General features: G+C 43.6%; 1 protein-coding gene across 1 annotated transcript in view; it reads right to left on the bottom strand.

Moving 5' to 3' along the window:
* Positions 1–2,517: 2,517 nt before the first annotated feature.
* ELAPOR1 (endosome-lysosome associated apoptosis and autophagy regulator 1) overlaps positions 2,518–22,887 on the bottom strand; it is a 266,746-nt gene continuing 246,376 nt past the window's right edge. The window contains exons 20-22 of the mRNA XM_073666607.1: positions 17,377–17,555; positions 17,039–17,204; positions 2,518–4,236 (exon numbers count right to left, since the gene is read on the bottom strand). Of these exons, the coding sequence (XP_073522708.1) occupies positions 4,174–4,236; positions 17,039–17,204; positions 17,377–17,555 (408 nt within the window). The 3' untranslated portion in view covers positions 2,518–4,173. The remainder of the gene's footprint in view (positions 4,237–17,038; positions 17,205–17,376; positions 17,556–22,887) is intronic.

Raw genomic sequence — 22,887 nt, 5'->3', positions numbered from 1 at the left:
TGCTTTGATGACTGCTTTGCACACTCTTGATGAGCTTTAAGAGGTAGTCACCGGAAATGGTCTTCCAACAATCTTGAAGGAGTTCCCAGAGATGCTTAGCACTTGTTGGCCCTTTTGCCTTCACTCTGCGGTCCAGCTCACCCCAAACCATCTCGATTGGGTTCAGGTCTGGTGACGGTGGAGGCAAGGTCATCTGGCGTAGCACCGCATCACTCTCCTTCTTGGTCAAATAGCCCTTACACAGCCTGGAGGTGTGTTTGGGGTCATTGTCCTGTTGAAAAATAAATGATCGTCCAACTAGACGCAAACCGGATGGAATAGCATGCCGCTGCAAGGTGCTGTGGTAGCCATGCTGGTTCAGTATGCCTTCAATTTTGAATAAATCCCCAACAGTGTCACCGACAAAGCACCCCCACACCATCACACCTCCTCCGCCTCCATGCTTCACGGTAGGAACCAGGCATGTAGAGTCCATCCGTTCACCTTTTCTGCGTCGAACAAAGACACGGTGGTTGGAACCAAAGATCTCAAATTTGGACTCATCAGACCAAAGCACAGATTTTCACTGGTCTAATGTCCATTCCTTGAGTTCTTTAGCCCAAACAAGTCTCTTCTGCTTGTTGCCTGTCCTTAGCAGTGGTTTCCTAGCAGCTATTTTACCATGAAGGCCTGCTGCACAAAGTCTCCTCTTAACAGTTGTTGTAGAGATGTGTCTGCTGCTAGAGCTCTGTGTAGCATTGACCAGGTCTCTAATCTGAGCTGCTGTTAACCTACGATTTCTGAGGCTAGTGACTCGGATAAACTTATCCTCAGAAGCAGAGGTGACTCTTGGTCTTCCTTTCCTGGGGCGGTCCTCATGTGAGCCACTTTCTTTGTAGCACTTGATGTTTTTTTCAACTGCACATGGGGACACTTTCAAAGTTTTCCCAATTTTTCGGACTGACTGACCTTCATTTCTTAAAGTAATGATGGCCACTCACTTTTCTTTACTTAGAATTTGTATTATGGCAAGAAAAAAGCAGCTAACAGTCTATTCAGTAGGACTATCAGCTGTGTATCCACCTGACTTCTGCACAACACAACTGATGGTCCCAACCCCATTTATAAGGCAAGAAATCCCACTTATTAAACCTGACAGTGCACACCCGTGAAGTGAAAACCATTTCCGGTGACTACCTCTTGAAGCTCATCAAGAGAATGCCAAGAGTGTGCAAAGCAGTCATCAAAGCAAAAGGTGGCTACTTTGAAGAACCTAGAATATAAGACATATTTTCAGTTGTTTCACACTTTTTTGTTAAGTATATAATTCCACGTGTTAATTCATAGTTTTGATGCCTTCAGTGTGAATGTACAATTTCCATAGTCAAGAAAATACAGAAAAATCTTTAAATGAGAAGGTGTGTCCAAACTTTTGGTCTGTACTGTATATCGTTACTACGTATGTGTTTATATAGTAGTATTACTTATGTTTTTTTTTATGCATCATTATGGAAATCCTTTTGGCAATCCAAGCTGTGGCTGTACTGCTAAATGAAAAATGGTTACGTTATGCACAGCACAAAAACGTATATATGTATACACTGTATATATGTTGCGTTACAGGTTACTGTGCCAGGTTGAGGTGCCACACCAAATCTTTGAAACTTGAACAAAAAGCCATTAACACTGTTTGTGTTATGTTTAGATAATTAATAAACATTTTCAAAAAGTTTACAAAAAGAAAGTATTTAAGTGTATTCTTTTATGGCAAGCATTTACTTTGTTTTGACATTTATGTTTATGTTAACTAAAAGGAAACTAGAGAAACATAGGGGACTATGACCGTATACAGATGTGAAACTTCCAGTACACACATTGCGTTCTTGTCCACGCTCAGTGGGGTGGCTGAGTATACTCCTACAGTCGGCGTAAACGCCCGAAAATTATGCACGACAGAACACGTCAACCCTGTCAACATCACTATAGTAATTGGTCCCATCAGTGCATAAGCACAAATCCAGTTTTGTGGGGGTCTGGACGCAAGCCCCCACAGGACCACTGAGCGTGGAAAAGAAAAACACAATGTGAAAGGGGTCTGACCATCATGAGAAACGAATGGTAAACCAAGTGTCAAAATGTTACCTAATATACGGCAACAGGCAAAAGAAACTGAACATATGAACAATAGGCCGCTCTCTAACTGTGTTTCTGGATTAAGTTGTTTCAGTAAAACACAACTGATAACTGAAGTGGGATCACCACAGGTCATGGGAATATTCAGTATCTGCAAGCAGAGATCTTGAAGACAGAAAGGAAAGGGAACAGAATGTATACTGCAAAAACTAAGTTTTATCAACTAATAAAGCATCCTTCTAGCCTAAGACCAGAATATCCTGTTAAGAGGTCGACCACTTTCTAGTTATTTTAAGAAATGTGTTGGGAATATGACATTGCGACACTTACCACTATACAGGTATTATACTGTGTAAGGCGGCAGTGTTCACACCGTGAAGTAACTGAGGCAGTGACCCAAGCAAGTCCAATATAAAACAGCTTTATTCAGCAACTCACGGGTAAACAGAAAAGTCCTCTGATTCGCAGCCGGGTTAACACGAATCCTTAAACAACGGTTGCCATAGGCAACGGCCGCGCCGGGCCACTCAGAGCCTGACAGGTGCAGAGCCTTCCCAGGCGTGAGTTCAGCCACACTCAATCCTGATGAGCTTTCCTGCTGTGCTCCTAGCAGGTTCCAACATAGAACCACACTAATCCTTAGTGCAGGGATTTTAAAGGACCTGTGGCAAGAGGCACTGGAAAACCCGGGTTGGAGGGAGGAGGCCGCCCCACTGCCTTCCTGTAGCCTCCCCCAAGAAATGAAGGCCCTGCCGGGTTTTACTTAATCTGCCTTAGCCAGATAGCCTGACCAGGTCAATGCTCACCTTCATTCCTGCATTGCAGCTGGAGGTGAGCGTGTGACTGCAATGCACTCCAATGGATTTAATCGGTCTCTGTACACATTCTGGGGGATATATAACATCCCTCGTATACAATCCCAGTCACTGCCTCACAACAGGTATTATACAGGTATTTTAGGCTCGTCTTCTGCATTAGTAGGTGCATCATCCCCAGAGACAGCAGCTCTCTGCTCCACAAACTGACTGATGACATGCTCTTCCACCTGTGGCCATTGTATGGATGGGAGAGGAAACCTGCCCTGACAAGTTCTGGAGGAGAATCTGTAATACCCACCTATCAGTCAGTGCCAAAATGGTCCCAACACATTTCATTTGTTAATATAGTGGCCAACTCCTTTAAGATTTAGTTTTAATGGAGAACACAACATGATCATTCAAGTTTGCTATCTTGCAGTATATGCAAAAATTTAACATTTTTTATTAAAATTAAACTATAGTAAGGAATTTTTTTTTTTTTTTTTTTACAAAACTTGATTTTGTTTCGAAGAGAACCTGACATGGACCATGCTTCATGGATGACTAGTCTGATGCAGTCCAAATTCAGGTTCTCCGACACATAGTCAGGGTTTCCCCTAGAAGGCCATAGCAGGTAGACCTGTCGCAGGGATGAACTCATTTTATTTTGATAAAAGAGTTTTAGTAAAACGGTCAACCAGTCTGGGCTGGAATACAATGATCAGCAAAAATGAGAGAAGCTTAGTGTAGGGTATGTAAAGTATTCTTATGCCACGTTCACGTGTTCACTATGTGGTCAGTATTTTCCATCAGTATTTGTAAGCCAAAACCAGGAGTGGGTGATAAATGCAGAAGTGGTGACATGTTTCCATTATACTTTTCCTCTGATTGTTCCACTCCTGGTTTTGGCTTACAAATACTGATGTAAAATACTGAACGTGTGAATGTGGTCTTAAAGGGTAGAAATAGAAGAAGGGGTTCCCCTTCTGTAGCAACTATTTCCGTGGTTCCCTACAGTATTACTAAAAAAGTTATGCACAAAACTGCATTATTGCTTTATTTTATACATAGAAAATGTTTGGCATATTCAGTGGTATCCCATAATGACCACAGTATTTGACTGCAGTCATCATGGCTTTTTCTGCAGCTTACGCCCAATGAGTAGCAGCCATAGCTCTACATGAGCGTCCTCTCATTGCTCTGTTAACTGAGATCTTATGGTTTAAATAACAAACAATATAAATTGATAATTTGTAGTTTTGTGCTACATGTCCATATGTTCTGCTGATGACTTTAAAGGCACACAATCAAATCCATCTGATGTTCTCTGAAAAAAAAAAAAGGAAAATAAATCAAGATTTTACACACATATCCAAAGTTGGTTAATATCTTTGCATTTCAGCAAAATGATGCTTCATTTGTGCTGGTGTTTTGTACATTTTATTGGCACACAAGGACGTGCATGGAACATTTTTAATGCAAATGGAGCACAACTTGCATACAATTCATGTGCATTTTTATTTTACAATTTCTTACTATATATAATGAACTGTGCAAAAGTTATAGGCAGGTGTGGAAAAAAGCTGCAAAGCAAGAATATTAAAAAAAAAAAATTAGAAGTGTTAGTTTATTTTTACCAATTAACAAAATGCAAAGTGAATGAAAAAGAGAAATTAAATGAAATCAATATTTGGTGTGATGGCCCTCAGCCTAAAAAACACCATCAATTCTTCCAGGTACACTTGTACAATGTCATGGATTTTGTAGGATTACAGCCAGGTGTATGAGCGACCAATTATACCAAAGAGGTGATGATGATAAGCATTTTTGTCGTTGAAACACAGTCATTGAGAAACCGAAGCAGCTGTACAAGAGGCCTAACCCCTTAATGACCGCCAATAGGACTTAAAACTGACCTGTGATGCGATATAAGAGACTAGTATCTTCTCAGGGGTGACAATCCTGTAGCTATCACCTGTACACTATAGCTGACAACTTGCTGCATCAGCCACGATCAGTGTTGGCACAAACTATGGCTGTTTGACCCCTCAAATACAGCTGTCAATAGTGACTACAGCATCTAGAGGGTTAACAGAGTATGGGGGCTCTCTCTTTAACCTCATCGGCACCCTGATATCTTGATCGTGTGGTCCTGATGTTTGTCATGGCAGTCATAATCAAATAATGACCTTAAAGTTTTCCAGCCTTAGGGGCCTGTTCAGAAGTTAGAAACATTTAGGTGGTAAAAATAAATGTTCATTCCTGTCATGTCACTTTGTATTAATTCCAGAAAAGCACGAGAGGGGTTAATAAACTACCTGAAAGCAATTTTGAATACGTTGAGGGGTGCGGTTTTTAAAATGGTATCACTTTTGTGGGTATTCAATGTATAGGACCCCCAAAGTCATTTCAAAACTGAATAGGTCACTATAAAAATAAGTTCTGTAAATTTTCTTTAACATTTTTTTAAATTACTGCTACATTTTTAAACCTTCAAAAGGCTATGTGCCCACGATGCAGAAATGATCCGGATTTTTTCCTGAGCGTTTCTGCATCTCCCTGGCAGAAAAAACGCATGCGGGTTGTACATGCGGGTTGTAAATGCGGATTGTAAATGCGGATTGTAAATGCGGATTGTAAATGCGGATTGTAAATGCGGATTGTACATGTGTTTTTCCTGCCAGGGACATGCGGATGTGAAGCGTTCTTCACATGCATTTCCGCATGCGGGTTGACAAGCGCTTTCCAAGCGATTTTAGCATCACTTGGAAAGTGCTTGACAACTTGGTCACACTATATAAATCCATGCAACCAGCATGGATTTATATAGTGTGACCCGAGAGAATGGTAAAAAAATAAATATATACTTATGTGGCGCCCCGGCGGGTTCAGTCTCCACAGAGGTACTGCATCTCACCCAGAGGTGTGGTATCTCACTCTCAGGTAAGGATGGAGTACTGCCCAGGACCCAAACACCTACATCCGACACTACACTACTCCAGACCGGAAGGAGGGGCAAGATGCGCTACTCCTCTGCTGATCCCTGTCCCTGGCTGGAGTGGGGGGAACCAAGAGAGGGGGAACCATGTAGTGGGTGTGGGTGGAGGAAGGAGTTTAGAGGAGCACTTCAGCAGGAGTATAAGAAGGGATGGAACCATCTAGAAGGGTTCCAGTCAGAGGAGGACAGTGAGTGGGAGAAGGAGCTCTGCTCAGGTGGAGCGGGCCTAGTGAGAGAGGCCCAGGACAGACTGAAGAGAGGAGAGGAGCAGGAAGGAAGGGTCCAGAAGGAAGAGGGGATCCTATGGGTACGGGAAGTGCTGGAGGCCACCCGTACGCCCGAATCTACCAGGACGTGGAGCGATCAGACCGCAGAGGGGACCGGCCCCTAACTAGTGAGAATTTCAACATTCAACTAGGTAACCGGAGGGTGCAGCATTTCAGGTGCTGCAGCCAAAAGCCACATCTAAATCTCCAAAAAGGTTGCCATAGAGGACCCAGGGGACAGAGAAGACGTCGCCCGACAAGGTCCGCGGTCACTGGCTTAGGACACTGGGTGTGAGGTGCAGGGAGACGACCAGAAGGAACACACAGAAGAGGGTCCTGGTACGTACTGCGGAGGTACCTGAAGGTTTGCTGAACTCCTCCCTGAGTAAGCACAGGACGACGTGGGCGGTTATAATCTGGAAAGTGTAACCTGAGGAACTTCACAACTGTGAGTAAACCCTGAAGACTGCACCCCACTGTCTCTGTGAATTATTGCTGTGCCATCATCCCCCTGCACCATACTGCACTCGTCACATCTACCTCTTACAACATCTACACTGCCCTGGAGCTAAGCTCTACCTGTGGAGAGCTAAACCAACTCTACTGCTTTAACAACAGCTCCAGAGGACCTGCTCTGCAGTGGCGGCTCCCTTTAGCCGCATACCACAGGTGGCATCACGAACATTAAACTATAAAAACTATAAATCCCCTTTTATTGACCGCCCTGGGTCACGGACCTGGTCACCACCACAGTGACATCTCCCCTAGCAATGACCGGCCCGGCACAGAGTACCCCACGGCCCAGAGGGCGCGGCATACTTACCTTCTGATGGCCCCCGGTGTCTTTATCCGATGTGTCCTGGCTTGACGGCAGCTCGCGGTACACTAAAGGACCTGCCGACGTCAGCAGTCGCGTGACCCGTCACATGACTAAATGACGTCATGGCAGGTCCTTAAGACCATTGCAAGCTGCCGGCAAGCCAGGACGCATTGGATAAAGACACCGGGGGCCATCAGAAGGTAAGTATAATGCATATTTTTTATTTTATTCTTTTTTTTTTTTACAGGTACTGTGGTACCCGGGTACGGAGGAGAGTCTCCTCTTCTCCAAACCCGGGTACCATCCGCACATTGAAACGCATGTTATCCGCATGTGCAGATGCAGTGTTGCTGATGTCATGTGGTCCAATGCAAGTCAATGGTGGCTAAAACGCCGTGCTTCCGCAAAATAATTGGTAGTGCTGCATATTTTTCTGCAATGATAATCCGCAGTGGAAATTTACGCAGCATGTGCACAGCACATGTGGATTATCATTGGGGAATATGGCAGACCTTCTACCAAGCGTTTTTGCAGTGGAATTGCTGCTGCGGAAACGCTTAAAAAATGCATAGTGGGCACACAGCCTAAATGTTAACAAAATAAAACATTTTACAAATGGTGCTGATGTAAAGCAGACATGAGATAAATGTTATTAACATTTGTGTGGGATGACTATTTGTATTAAAGGGATAATCAAAGTTTGAAAATTGCACATTTTTTTGCAATTTGTCACATTTCTGATATTTTTATAAAATAAACACAAAGCATATCAACCTAAATTTACCATTATCATAAAATATCATGTGTTATGAAAAAACAAACTCAAAATTAATGAGATGTGTTGAAACATTCCAGAGTTATTGCTACATAAAGTGACACATCAAATTTAAAAAATTTGGCCTGGTCATTAAGGGGTTAAAGGGACTGTCAGCACAGATTGTCTTTTCAAACATTGTACAGGAGCACCATGATTCACCACAGGGCCAATCATTTAACCCCTTTACGACCAAGGGCGTATTAGTACGTATCTGTGCCCTGGGCCTTATGGACCTGATACGTATTAGTACGCCCTGGCAATTTCGCCCGCACACAGGCTGTGCGGGCGCGATCGCCGCCGGGTGTCAGCTGATTGTCACAGCTGACACCCAGGGCTATGTGCAGGGAGTGGTCCCGCACAGCTCCCAGCACATTAACCCCCGCAATGCTGCGATCGAAGTCGATCGCAGTCGATCGCAGCATTGCGGTGGCAAGGGGAGGTGATCGCCGATACTCACCTCCTCTTCCGGCATCCAGCGATGTCTGCCGCGGCTTCCAGGATGTTGCCATGACGACCCGATGTCGTCATGACAACATCCGGGTCACCAGACAGCAGGAAGATTTTTTGGACATGCGCAGTGCATCTCCAAACTATCTTCTCCCTGTCCAGCGCTGACAGCCTGCATGGCACAGGGATGGTGCTGCATTCCTGTGCCATGCAGGCGATCAGAGAATAAAAAGTGAAAGTCCCATAGTGGGACAAAGTAATAAAGTATAAAAACTATCAGAAAGTGAAAAAAAAATTAAAAAAAATTGCAAAAATATTTAAAAAAAAAAAAATATATAATCCACCAAAAATAAAAATATAATGTACCCATCAATAAATATTATTATAAAAAAACCAAAAACAATAAAAGTACATATATTTGGTATCGCCGCGTCCGGAACAACCTGACCTATAAAACTGTCCCACTAGTTAACCCCTTCAGTGAACACGGTAAAAAAAAAAAAAAACGAAGCAAAAAACAATGCTTTATCACCATACCGCCAAACAAAAAATGGAATAACACGCGATCAAAAAGACAAATATAAATAAAAATGGTACCGCTGAAAACTTCATCTCGTCCCGCAAAAAACAAGCCACCATACAGCTCCATCAGCCGAAAAATAAAAAAGTTATAGCTCTCAGAATAAAGCTATGCTAAAATATATTTTTTTCTATAAAATTGCTTTTATTATGTAAAAGTGCAAAACATAGAAAAACGATATAAATGTGGTACCGCTGTAAATGTACTGACCCGAAGAATAAAGCTGCCTTATCAATTTTACCACACCCGGAACAGAATAAAAAAAAACAATTCCTGAATTGTTGTTTTTTGTTTATTCTGCCTCCCAAAAATCGGAATAGAAAGCGATCAAAAAATGTCACGTGCCTGAAAATGGCACCAATAACAACGTCAACTCATCCCGCAAAAAACGAGCCGTCACATGACTGTCGGCCAAAATCTGGAAAAATTATAGCTCTCAAAATATGGCGATGCAAAAACTAGATTTTACAAAAAATGCGTCTTTTAGTGTGTGACAGCTGTCAGTCATAAAAACCCCATATGATTCTGGTATTGCTGTAATCACACCGACCCGAAGAATAAAGTCGTCTAATCACTTATACCGCATGAGGAACGGCGTAAAAAATAAACTCTCAGGTTAGGGTTGGGCTAGGGTTAGGGCTGGGTTTGGGGTTAGGGTTGTGATGGGGTTGGGATTTTTTTCAAAAGTAAGAAAAAAAAGATGACGATATGGTGACTAGTGTTGAGCACAAGTGCTCGCTACTTGAGTTTGCATTGGGTGCTCTGGTATGCATTGAGTATCGTGGGTATTTGAGTGACATGCTCGAGTCTCCGCCCCATATGCTTCGCGGCCAAAAAAACTTTGCGGGGATTGCCTGCCATGCACGAGCGATCCCCGCATGTTTTTTTTTGGGTGTCTAATAACCGTGAAACATGCGGAGCAGGGACTCGAGCACACGCTGTACATGGTGCATATGTGGCACCCCAGGGGTCTGGTTGCCACAGTAATAGAAATATTATGTCTGAGAGCAAGTGGGAGGTTTCTCTGGTCAGGAGCCCTAAGCATGCAACACTGCCCGCCCAGACCTGGGAGGGGAGGAATCTGCCCTTATAAACTGGGTCTGGGGCGGGATTAAGTCAGTCAGAGCCTAGTGAGTGAAGTCCCAGACAGAGACGCAGTCTGGTCTGGAGGACAGCAGACACAGGGAAATCAAGAACTAGGAGCTCTGTAGGAGCAGGAGCGAGTGCCAGAGGCTGGAAGCTAGAAAGCTCGCCTTGGCTGAAGACACTAAACCCAGACACGGAGTCCGAGGCTGTGGGGACATCCAGGTCCAGCAGCAGAATCCAACCGGCAGGGGATTCCATGTCCTCTGGCCTTAGAAGCCCGGAGGCACGGTCACAAGCAAGGGACCCGCACCGCCATCGTGAAGCGGAGGCTAACGGAAGGCCCCAAGTCACCGGCCATACGGGTGAGCACCACACAGTATACTCAGGGACGTGGGCTACTTCTACCCGCATAGAGCAAGGTAGCCAGGAAAGAGTGCAGATAGTTGGGGAGGCCTTCAACTCCACCTGGCCAGGAGAGATCCTACTTGCTTACAGACTGACCAGGCCTCTACTGCTAGCCAGTACTCCCGGGAGGGTCTGCGTAATACCATCAGTAAAGACCCTGAACTGCACCACACGTCTCTGTTTCATCGTCGCACCAGCACCATCAGTACTGGGATGCTCACACCATCACTCCCATCATCCACATTAGCTGCCCTGAGGCAATACTTCTCCCGTGGGGAGTCATGCCATACTTGGCTGCGCATACAACATCAGCCTCAGCGGTTTGCAGCGCAGCGGCGGTCCCCACTGACCGCAATCCACGGGTGGCGTAGTCGGACATTGTTATTACCTAAGACTGCCACTGGTTTGACCACCCTGGGCACGGACCGGGTCACCGCCACACTGAGACTACAACCCCCAGCGATCCGGCTCCGGGTATCCCCTGCACAGCACAGGCCCAGGGGGCGCGTCACATACCTGAGTACCCGATGCAAACTCAAGTAGCGAGCACTTGCGCTCAAGACTAATGACAACTTATTCAATATGATGACCTAATGTTATCAAATTCTGTGTCGTACCTCTGGGTTCAAAATGTTTACTATACACCTTAATAAAATCCTTGAGGGGTATATTTTCCAAAATGGGGTCACTTGTGGGGGAGCTCCACTGTTTAGGCACATCAGGGGCTCTCCAAACGCGACATGGTGTCCGCTAACAATTTGAGCCGATTTTCCATTCAATTTGTTAGCGGATACCATGTTGCATTTGGAGAGTCCCTGTGTGCCCAAACATTGGAGCTCCCCCACAAGTGACCCCATTTTGGAAACTAGACCCCCCAAGGCACCTATCTAGATGCATAGTGAGCACTTGGAACCCCTAGGTGCTTCACAAATTGATTCGTAAAAATGAAAAAGTGAAAAAAAAAAACACTTTCATTTTTACGAATCAATTTGTGAAGCACCTGGGGGTTCCAAGTGCTCACTATGCATCTAGATAGGTGCCTTGGGGGGTCTAGTTTCCAAAATGGGGTCACTTGTGGGGGAGCTCCAATGTTTGGGCACACAGGGGCTCTCCAAATGCAAAATGGCGTCCGCTAATTATTCAAGCAAGTTTTACAATCAAAAGGTCAAATGGCGCTCCTTCCCTTCCGAGCCCTGCCGTGCGCCCAAACAGTGTTTTTTCCCCACATATGGGGTATCTGCGTGCCCAGGGGAAATTGCACAACAAATTTTGGTGTCCATTTTTTTTGTTACCCCTGTGAAAATAAAAAAAAATTGAGTCTAAAGTAACATTTTTGTGAAAAAAGTTAAATGTTCATTTTTTTCTTCCACATTCCAAAAATTCCTGTGAAGCACCTGAAGGGTTAATAAAGTTCTTGAATGTGGTTTTGAGCACCTTGAGGGGTGCAGTTTTTAGAATGGTGTCACTTTTGGGTATTTTCTGTCATAAAGACCTCTCAAAGTGACTTCAAATGTGATGTGGTCCCTAAAAAAATGGTTTTGTAAATTTTGTTGGAAAAATGAGAAATCGCTGGTCAGCTTTTAACCCTTATAGCTCCCTAACAAAAAAAAATTTTGGTTCCAAAATTGTGCTGATGTAAAGTAGACATGTGGGAAATGTTATTTATTAACTCTTTTGTGTGACATATCGCTCTGATTTCAGGGCTTAAAAATTCAAATTTTGAAAATTGCAAAATTTTCAACATTTTTGCCAAATTTCCATTTTTTTCACAAATTAAAGCAAGTGATATCGAAGAAATTTTACCACAATCATGAAGTACAATATGTCACAAAAAAACAGTCTCAGAATCAGGGGGATCCGTTGAAGCGTTCCAGAGTAATTACCTCATAAAGTGACAGTGGTCAGAATTGTACAAATTGGCCTGGTCATTAACGTGCAAACCACCCTCGGGGGTAAAGGGGTTAAATATACCATTAAAGACACAATGTAATTAAACTACATCTACAAGATCTCTCCCAGGTAAAGACTGGGGTTTCAACACATGCAGTTTAAGCTTTTTTAACCCCTTTACCCCTGAGGGTGGTTTGCACGTTAATGACCGGGCCAATTTTTACAATTCTGACCACTGTCACTTTATGAGGTAATAACTCTGGAACGCTTCAACAGATCCCGCTGATTCTGAGATTTGTTTTGTGACATATTGTACTTCATGATAGTGGTAACATTTCTTCGATATCACTTGCGTTAATTTGTGAAAAAAACGGAAATTTGGTGAAAAATTTTGAAAATTTAGCAATTTTCAAAATTTACATTTTTATGCCCTTAAATGAGAGAGATATGTTACACAAAATAGTTAATAAATAACATTTCCCACATGTCTACTTTACAGCAGCACAATTTTGGAACCAAATTTTTTTTTTTTTTTTTTTTTTTTTTTTTAGTAGGGAGCTATAAGGGTTAAAACAAGTTGAGTTGCTGCAACTCTTCAATAACCCTTCTCAGGGTTACTAATGCTCTTTTTGCTCTAAATCCTGCAAATTGTTGTGAAAAAAATATAATACGCCATTCATACTGCTCAAGTTGTGCGTTAAAAGCATACAGGCAGACTTGATAGCAGTAGCATCGCTATATAGTGCAAGAGGTGAGAAAACATCAGCTGAGTTGGGCACATTTTCCTGTAATACAAATCCTGCAAACTTTTTTCAGCATTGAAATAATATATTTAAACTGCACCAGTTGTGTGCTAAAAGCATACAGCCAGACTTGGTTGGTTAGCAATAGCATGGCTATATTGCTACTGCAGTGTAACAAGTCCATCTGAGGTGGGAAAATGTTGCTGTGATACTAATCCTGCAAGTTTTTCTCAGCATTGAAATATTATTAGCCATTTAAACTGCGCTGAGCTACTTGTGAAAGTATGCCACGTGTGTGCCAATTTCCACAAGTCAGCTACAACTTCTGTTGCCCTGGCAGTGCTGCAGCAGCGTTTGCAACTTCCTGCTCACCGACTGGTGTGCAATGTCAAATGCATTGGACCTCACCATTGCATATGTTGGCAAGGCTTTGTGAGCAGCAGAGGGCAGTAGCTGAATACCAGCTCCAACATGCCAGTCGGTATTCCGGTCAGCATCCTCACATAAGTGCAGATGAGTGGACATGGATGTTTGACATCTGAGTGTTTCTACAAAACCTTAAGGACCCCACCAAGATGGTGAGCGGCAATGACTAATGGGTATACACTTCAGGATTTTGTCTTTTTTATTTTGTCCTTCTCCTCCTCTACCACCATATCAACACGGTGATCATCATGCAACGCTTTAAGGGTGTTTATGATGCCCACATTAATAATTTTTAGAGGCCTAACTCTAACATTCTTTGATATATATGTATCCCCCCCCCCCCCAGGGGTAAATGTTTTTCCGCCCATGCACTTAGTGCATGCGCATTGCCAGTCTAGGATACCCACTCCTTAATAATGGGAAAAAAAAAATTCTGAGGCCCTCCACTACGTGTCTTCAAAGGACTATTAGAGTGCCTCCTTCCAATTTTTGGCATCCCTTGCACTTAATGCATAAGCTTTACCAGTCTAGGAGACCCACTCCTTAGTAATGGGAAAAAATGCTTTTCGGAGGCTCCACCTAGTTGAGAGAGCATTTTTGGAAACCAAAAGAGCCAGTGGGTTCTATTAGTATATGATTCAGTGCCTTGTTGTGGGCTGTCACATAGGGAACTCACACACTGCAGACAGGATTTCACAGCCAGGACAGGAGACTTTGTACAGTAAGTAAAGAAAATCATTGTCTCCGCCATATCAGGCTGAGGAGATGTGAAACGCTCCACTATATTACCCAGCAGGGTTGATGAAATAACAATCCTTGATGCTGCTAAGTTAAACTGATAGCTTTTTTCAGGGTTAATTCAAATAGAATCTATTCTCTAATAATACCACTCTTATCTGCAATTCATGTACGGTTGTCACGCTGTCTCTGTATACTGGAGGTAGGGGGCCTAAGCTGACCCTAAGCTGGGGCCCTGACTAATCCCTCAACCTGGAGGTACTGTTAAAGGTACAGAGGTCCAGGCCGCCAGCGTAACCCCTACCTCCTGAGGATCCCTGCACCTAAGTAATCTAGTCCTGAGAAGGACCCCGATCACAACAAAAGGGGACAAGTAATAATATGCCCACACACAGTACTTAGACGAACGAGACAGTACAAGGGAAAAACCAAAACCACCTTGCATACAAAAACTACACAACTACAACAGAGGGAACACCAACGGGAAAGGAGATAAATGATAAAGCGAGGAAGGGAAAAAACACTCCAAATACACTTATCTCTGAAACTCCAAATACCACGATCCGCTCTGTTAGTCTGCATGAAATGCTTTCACCGACACTTCCCTAACAGACCAGCAGGCATTTGAAGGAGTCTCACTACAGCAGCATTGATTGCAGCTGGGCGAGGCTGGACCTCGTCTAGCACAGAGAGAGAGAGAATTAACTCCCTCACTGCCGAAAAACACAAAGCACCAAAAAGTCAGCTGCGAGAAGTCAGGCTGTGTAATCGTGACGATCTTCGTGGCGACACACCCGTGACAACGGTTGAGCTATCACAGTAGGGATAGCGTATTACAGCCATCTAGTCAAGGATTACAGTCTTCTAGTCCTTGATGCTGCAACCGGAAAAAAAAACAAAGTCTATTCTATTCCCAATTAATACCGCTGTTAGTTGAATTTAATATAGGGATAAGTGCTAGGTATCATCTGCTGGTAATGAATGTTTATTCTGGTGACATACATCTCTTACACTGTCCATAACTTTATTGCTTTTTTCCATACACTCATTGACAGATTCGTGTTTTTTACGGTGAACTGTACTCAGAAATTTATCAAAGCAGACAAAATTAACTGATTTAATGTATCCATTCGCAGTTTCTCTGTAACATCTGTATGTAAGAGGTAGTGGTGGGAGACTTTACGCTACTGGAGCCGGAAAAATGCTCGAGTTTCCCATTGACATCCATTATACTCGTTACTCGGGTCGAGCACCCAAGCATTTCGATTTGCTCGACTCGAGTAACGAGTACCCAAGCATTTTAGTGCTCGCTCATAACTAGTATTTATACATAAACTCCTCTGAGATGTCTTTTTTCTAAACTAAACAAGCACAACTTTTTCATCCTATCATATGAGAGGTCTTCCATCCCATGTAATAATCTAGTTAACCACTGTGACGAACCACTGTATTAGTACGCACCACGTCGGTACCTCCGGCGCTGAGCCCGCACTTAAGCCGGGCACATGTCAGCTTATTTATACATCTGACATGTGCCAGCAACAGCCGCGGGTGAAATCGCGATCTACCCATGGCTGTTAACCAGTTAAATGCCGCTGCCAATCTCTGACAGCGGAATTTAACTCGCGCTTCCAGGAAGCGCGTCACTGACTTCGCCCATCGGTGACCCCGTCACGTGATCGCGGGTCACCAATGGGTTGGCATGACAACTCGGGGTCTGCAGCAGACCCCTGTGATTGTCATGTCTAGATTGTAGATTGCTGTGAGCGCCGCCCAGTTGTCGGCGCTCATAGCAAGTTAGCATTTCAGCTACACAGAGGTAATCTGCTCATTGCTTGTGTGTAACAGAAACGATCACATAAGTGCTGCTTCTAGTCTCCCATGGAGACTATTGAAGCAAGCAGAAAGTGTAAAAAAAATATGTTTTTAAAAATATAAAAGTTGAAATAAACCCCCCTTTCGCTCCAATCAAAATAAAACAATAAAAAACAAACAAACACATATTTGGTATAGCTGCGTTCAGAATCGACCGATCTATCAATATAAAAAAAATAAATCTAATCAGTAAACAGCGTAATGAGAAAAAAAATTCTAAGTGCCAGAACTACGTTTTTTGGTCGCCGCAACATTGCAAAAAAGAAAAAAAAGCAATAACAGGCGATCAAAACTTCTGATCTACCCCAAAATGGTATCAATAAAAACATAAAAACATCAGCTCGGTGCGCTAAAAAGAAGGCCTCACCCGGCCAAAGATCCCGAACAATGGAGGCGCTACAGGTCTCAGAAAATGGCAAATTTTTTTATTTTTTTAGCAAATTTTGGATTTTTTTCACCACTTAAATAGAAAAGAACCTATACATGTTTGGTGTATAAGAACTCGTAATGATCTGGAGAATAATAATGGCAGGTCAGTTTTAGCATTCAGTGAACGTGGTAAAAATAAAACAACTGTGGTATTGCACTTTTTTTGCAATTTTGCCGTACTTGGAATTTTTTTCCTGTTATCCTGTACATGATATGGTAAAACCAGTGATTTTGTTCAAAAGTACAATTTTATCCCCCACAAAATAAGCCCTCACATGGCCATATTGACAGAAAAATAAAAAAGTTATGGCTCTGGGAACAAGAGGAGCAAAAAACAAAAACGCAAAAACGGAAAATGCTCAGGTCATTAAGGGGTTAATCAGCAAAGACTGACACATTACTCTCAGACTATCCATAAGGTCATTAATAAAGAGATTAAAAAGAATTAGGCATAATACTGATCCTTGTGGTCCCCAGTGTTGACTTTAGCCCAATTCAACATTTACGATGAACCTGTGTCTTGTTCCTTAACCAGTTTGATAAACTTTATTTTGTCTTGTCAACATTGTGGAATTTAAAAAAAAATAACATTTAAGAAGCGAGACGTACCTTTTCGGTCAATGATATAAATTTACGCAATATAGAATGACGGGTGCTATATAACAGCTCATCTTCTACATCTTCTCCTTCCATAATAGCACAGCTATCAGCAGCTGGAAGTTCACCCTCCTTGGATGGAGCATTCATCATCAGTCGTGAATAATTGTACTCCAACCTAGGAAACATTGAAAATATGAAATTAATTAAGTGTAGAAATGAAAAGTCAATTTCAATAGAATATTCTGCACAATTGCTTCCAGGTCTACTTATTTTGACTTCGTAAATCATTTTATGAATGAATAAAAATAGATCTATATTTTGATCATGTACATTTTATAAACACTTACTTTCGATTTTTCTTCCAGAAGTAACCAGTGAGCGCTGTGAGCACAAGTGCAGAACAAATACCACTAATTACTCCAACCTTTAGCCAGAAATCTGGAGTTTTACAGATACTAATTGTTAGCGGTGGAAGATCAATGCCTCCAACACACAATTGTGGTTTAAGCCACACTGCAGTTGTTTTCTGTAAAATAAAAATAAGAAATAAAATACAGAATCTGAAAATGGCACTTTTTTATTTTAAACTGTAAATTGTTAAAGTTGTAATCTACGTACATTCAGTCCGTATGATAGCAATTTGTCATAACTGTCATAAAAAAACTTTAAAAAGGGGTTTCTTTTATTAATTTTATATCCTCCATAGCCATGCCAAGTGTAAAAACATCCAATTTAGCCACACTCATCCTCCAAAAGTCCAGCAACACATGTGACTGCTGAGGTCGGTCATTCACTGGTCTGTGTGGTCTTCTCCTTTGTACATTGGCATGACCAATGAGCCCAGGAATTGACTCAGTGGGTGCTGCAGCAATGAGGTATTGATAGATTAGGCGAAGCGTGAGAATAGCGAGTACACCGAGGAAGCATATGAAGAATTTAAAACGAATAATGGAAACCCAAGGACTTTGGAAACTGAACCATTCTTTCAATTTTGCACCCTTGCACTCTAGCGATCATAATGACTATAAAGGTGCCAACACAAAGTTGCTGCAAGAAAATTAGAATAGTGTAAATAACTAGTCCCATAAACATATCCTAGAAAACCTTACAAAAAAAGTCTAAGACAAATATCTGAAATAATTTTTTTTTCTACAGGCCAGGAAGGTAGAAACAACTAGATTCAAAAGGTCTATGAACGTTGGAAGACAAAGAAGGAGTACACCTGTACATATACATATACACACACACACACACAGTGGTGTGAAAAAGTGTTTGCCCCATCCTGATTTCTTATTCTGTAGCATGTTTGTCACACTTAAATGCTTCAGATCACAAAACAAATTAAAATATTAGACTAAGATAACACAAGTAAACACAAGATGCAGTTTTTAAATTAAGGTCTTTATTATTTAAGGAAAAAGAAATCCAAACCTTTATGGCCCTGTGGGAAAAAGTGATTGCCGCATAAACCTAATAACTGGTTGGGCCACCCTTACCAGCAACAACTGTTATCAAGCGTTTGTGATAACTGGCAATTAGTCTTTTACAATGCTGTAGAGGAATTTTGGGCCCACTCTGCTTTGCAAAATTGTTCAGAGGTGGACCTTCTGGTGTGTTTTGGATCATTGTCATGCAGCACAGAGTATTCTCCCAAAAATCTTGGTGATCATCAAGATGTTTTCTGGCAAATCTGAGACGAGCCTTTATGTTCTTTTTGCTCAGAAGTGTTTTTCGTCTTGCAACTCTGCCATGCATGCCATTTTTGCCCAGAGTGTTATGGGGGAGTTATGAACACTGACCTTAACTGAGGCAAGTGAAGCCTGCAGTTCTTTGGATGTTGTTGTGGGTTCTTTTATGATCTCTTGGATGAGTCGCTGCTGCACTCTTGGAGTAATTTTGGTTGGCTGGCCACTCCTGGAAAGGTTCACCACTGTTTCTTGTTTTCGCCATTTGTGGATAATGGCTCTCACTGTGGTTTGCTGGAGTACCGAAGCTTTAGAAATGGCTGTATAACCTTTTCCAGACTGATAGATCTCAATTACTTTGTTTCTCATTTGTTCCTGAATTTCTTTGGATCGCAGCATGATGTCTAGCGTAGCATCGGCGTCTCTGCCTCCTGCCAGGCAGAGATGCCGTCCCTCTCACCTCCCCGCTCCCCGCACGGCGTCCTCCTGCGCTCCTCTTCCTGCAGCGGCCGGCGCGCTTTCTTTCCCGGGCACTGTGCTTAGGGCGCGCGCGCTCCCTCTCTCTTAAAGGGGCCGCGCGCGCCGTCCTAAGGAGTCCCCGGCCAATTGCCGGAGGACCTCCCATATTTAAGGCACCTCCTCCAAAATGGAGGTGCCCGAGCAAAAGTTGTTGCACAGTTACTTATCTCTACTTCAGCCCTCAGGTCCCGCTGTTAGCCTGACTCCTCGTCCTGCCTGCCAGCCTGTTACCCGCCTGTTACCTGCTGTGTCTGTCAGCCCGCTCACCTGGGAGCACCCGCCTGTTTCCAGCCTGTTACCTGCCTTGTCTTTCAGCCCGCTCACCTGGGAGCACGCGTCTGTTTCCTGCTAGCCTACCTGGAGGCTCTGTTGTCACTTGCTGTGACCACCTGCCTGGTAAACCTAGAGACTACTACTTGCTCTGCTGTCACGTACCGTGACCACCTGTCAGTTAACCAGAGACTTCTGCCTGCTTGCTGTGTCCATCCGTCATACCGGTCAGTCCCAGCCATCTGACCCGTGGGAGCCACCTGCTCTCTTACAAGGTCGTCCCCAGAGTAGCACCTGGTCCCTCTGCCCGGATCCTCCCTGGTCACGGAGTCGTTAGCCACCGTCCGACCAGGGTCGGTTCGGGTTGATACTTACGCCCCTCTGGGTCGCTCCTTGCACCGCGGCACAGAGGTTCCACCACCCGGACCCGTAACATCTAGCTTTTGAGGATCTTTTGGTCTACTTCACTTTTGTCAGTCAGGTCCTATTTAAGTGATGTCTTGATTGAGAACAGGTGTGGCAGTAATCAGGCCTGTGTGTGGCTATGGAAATTGAACACAGCTTCCCAACCACAGTTAATTTATGTTTTAAGGGGGGATGGACTAGGGCAATCACTTTTTTAAAACTGGGCCTCGTAGGTTTGGATTTCTTTTTTTCCTTACTAATAAAGACTTTAATTTATAAACAACATTTTGTGTTTACTTGTGTTAACTAATATATGTTTATGTAATATTTAAATATGTTTTGTGATCTGAAACATTTGAGTGTGACAAACATGAAAAAGAATAAGAAATCAGGAAGGTGGCAAACACTTTCACACCAATGTATGTATATATGTATGTACAGTACAGACCAAAAGTTTTGACACACCTTCTCATTTAAAGATTTTTCTGTATTTTCATGACTATGAAAATTGTACATTCACACTAAAGGCATCAAAACTATGAATTGACACATGTGGAATTATATACTTAACAAAAAAGTGTGAAACAACTGAAAATATGTCATATTCTAGGTTCTTCAAAGTAGCCACCTTTTGCTTTGATGACTGCTTTGCACACTCTTGGCATTCAATCCTGGCATGTATGGTCCCCTCATCCCCAATTCTGGTATGTATGGCACCCATCATCCCTATCCTGGTATGCATGGCCCCTCATCCGTATCCTGGTATGTATGGTCCCCCTCATCCCTATCCTGGTATGCATGGAACCCCTCATCCCTATCCTGGTAAGCATGGTACCTCTCATCCCCCAATCCTGGTATGTATGGCCTCCTCATCCCTATCCTGGTATGTATGGCCTCCTCATACCTATCCTGGTATGTATGGCACTCCTCATCCTTATCCTGGTATGTATGGCACCCCTCATCCCTATCCTGTTATGTATGGCAGCCCTCATCCCACCAATCCTGGTATGTATGGCCCCCCTCATCCCTATCCTGGTATGCATGGCCTCTCATCCATATCCTGGTAAGCAAAGTATTCCTCATCCCCGTCACGTTGCACACACACAAAAAAGCAAACACTTCTACTCTTCTTTCTTCCCTGTGCTCCAGCACTGCGTCCTGTTCTGCCGGAGGCAGTGCAAATGTGTCTTCAGTAAAATGGCGCCGGATAGCGCACTATGCGCATGCACCGATTCCGACGCCGCAGTTCACCGCCCGGCCTCCTGCCAGAACAGAGGGATCGCAGCAACACTTGTCTGGGTCAGGTAAGTATGTCATTATGGTGCCGGAGATCGCGGTATGCATTCAGTGACTACACATACCACGATCTCCGGCGCCATACACTCCTCTTACCTGTAACGGCTGGATGCGGTCTTCTGTCTGGAGCCAGACTGCGCAGGTGCGTCGCGCGTGCGCAGTCTATAGAGGCTTCAGACAGAGGGACGCATCTACCGTTATATTATAGTACCGTTATATTATAGATATCCATATAAATATATCTATATATATTACACATACCTAAGATGGGGAAAATAAGTATTCGATACACTGCTGATTTTGCAAGTTTTCCCACTGTAAGGCAGCGCTAGTCATCATGCTGGGGGACATTCGATTCACCGGGTCAATTAAAGCACACATGCGACGTTTTCCAGTAACATGAAATCCAGCAGTTTATTACACTTCATAACTGCTTATAACATAGTCCGTCTCAGTGGCACACCAGCATGTTTACACACATAACATCCAAGAGCCTTTCAGGTGGCAGACAGGCCCACTTGGCTCCAGTTACAGCCTTAAGCAAAGTATCTATATCAATGTCCATATAATGCACCGCTTTTACCTTTTGCCGGGTCTAGCGGTTTCTATCAGATTTGTTCTGCCACAGCTGTGGCTTTACGGCTTCCCAGATGGGGGTCTCCAGCCCTCGTACCTTCCAAGGCTACTGGCATCTCTTACACACACAGGGATCCAGCCTCTGCCTTTCAGGACTCTTGCCATCCAAGGCTACTGGCATGCCCCACACACGGGGATCCAGCCTCTACCTTTCAGGCTTCACCAGGCTTCACACTCTCACGGTGTCCCACACACGGGGAACAGGCCTCACGCCTTTCTCAATTTGTTTCAAAAGAATCAGGATTTATATATCCTCCAGTGCACACAGGACCTGTACTGATGTCACAGTCATGTGATCAGTCCTTCTGTGTGCACAGGACCTGTGTTGATGTCACAGTCATGTGATCAGTCACCTGAGGGAGAGGTACATGGTCAACCAGAACACACCCTGGACCATTACAGTAATGCCGCAAGCCGCTGCATTACCCCACCTACAAAGAATGGAGAGGACAGTAATTTTTATCGCAGGTACACTTCAACTGTGAGAGAGCGAATCTAAAAAAAAAAAAAATACAGAAAATCACATTGTATGCTTTTACATAATTTGCATTTTATTGCATGAAATAAGTAATTGCAATTACAGAAGTCAGACGTTTCCTGTAGTTCTTGACCAAGTTTGCACACACTGCAGCAGGGATTTTGGCCTACTCCTCCATACAGATCTTCTCCAGATCTTCAGGGCTGTCGCTGGGCAACATTGAGTTTCAGATCCCTGCATAGATTTTCTATTGGGTCCAGGTCTGGAGAGATTGGCTATGCCACCCCAGGACCTTGAAATGCCTCTTACGGAACCAATCCATAGAGGCCCTCGCTGTGTGTTTCGGGTCATTGTCATGCTGGACGACCCAGCCACGACCCATCGTCAATGCTTTTATTGAGGGAAGGAGGTTGTTGGCCAAAATCTTGAGATACATGACCCCATTCATCCTCCCTTCAATATGGTGCAGTTGTCCTGTCCTCTTTGCAGAAAATCACCCCCAAAGTAGGAGGTTTCCCTCACCATGCTTCACGGTTGAAATGGTGTTCTTGGGGTTGTACTCATCCTCA

Source organism: Phyllobates terribilis, unplaced genomic scaffold, assembly GCF_046119375.1.
Source record: "Phyllobates terribilis strain yellow unplaced genomic scaffold, ASM4611937v1 Scaffold_2__4_contigs__length_985480577, whole genome shotgun sequence".
In the NCBI taxonomy this organism is placed as follows: domain Eukaryota; kingdom Metazoa; phylum Chordata; class Amphibia; order Anura; family Dendrobatidae; genus Phyllobates; species Phyllobates terribilis.
Note: the sequence above shows the minus strand (reverse complement) of the source record. Positions and strands in the feature narration are given on the sequence as shown.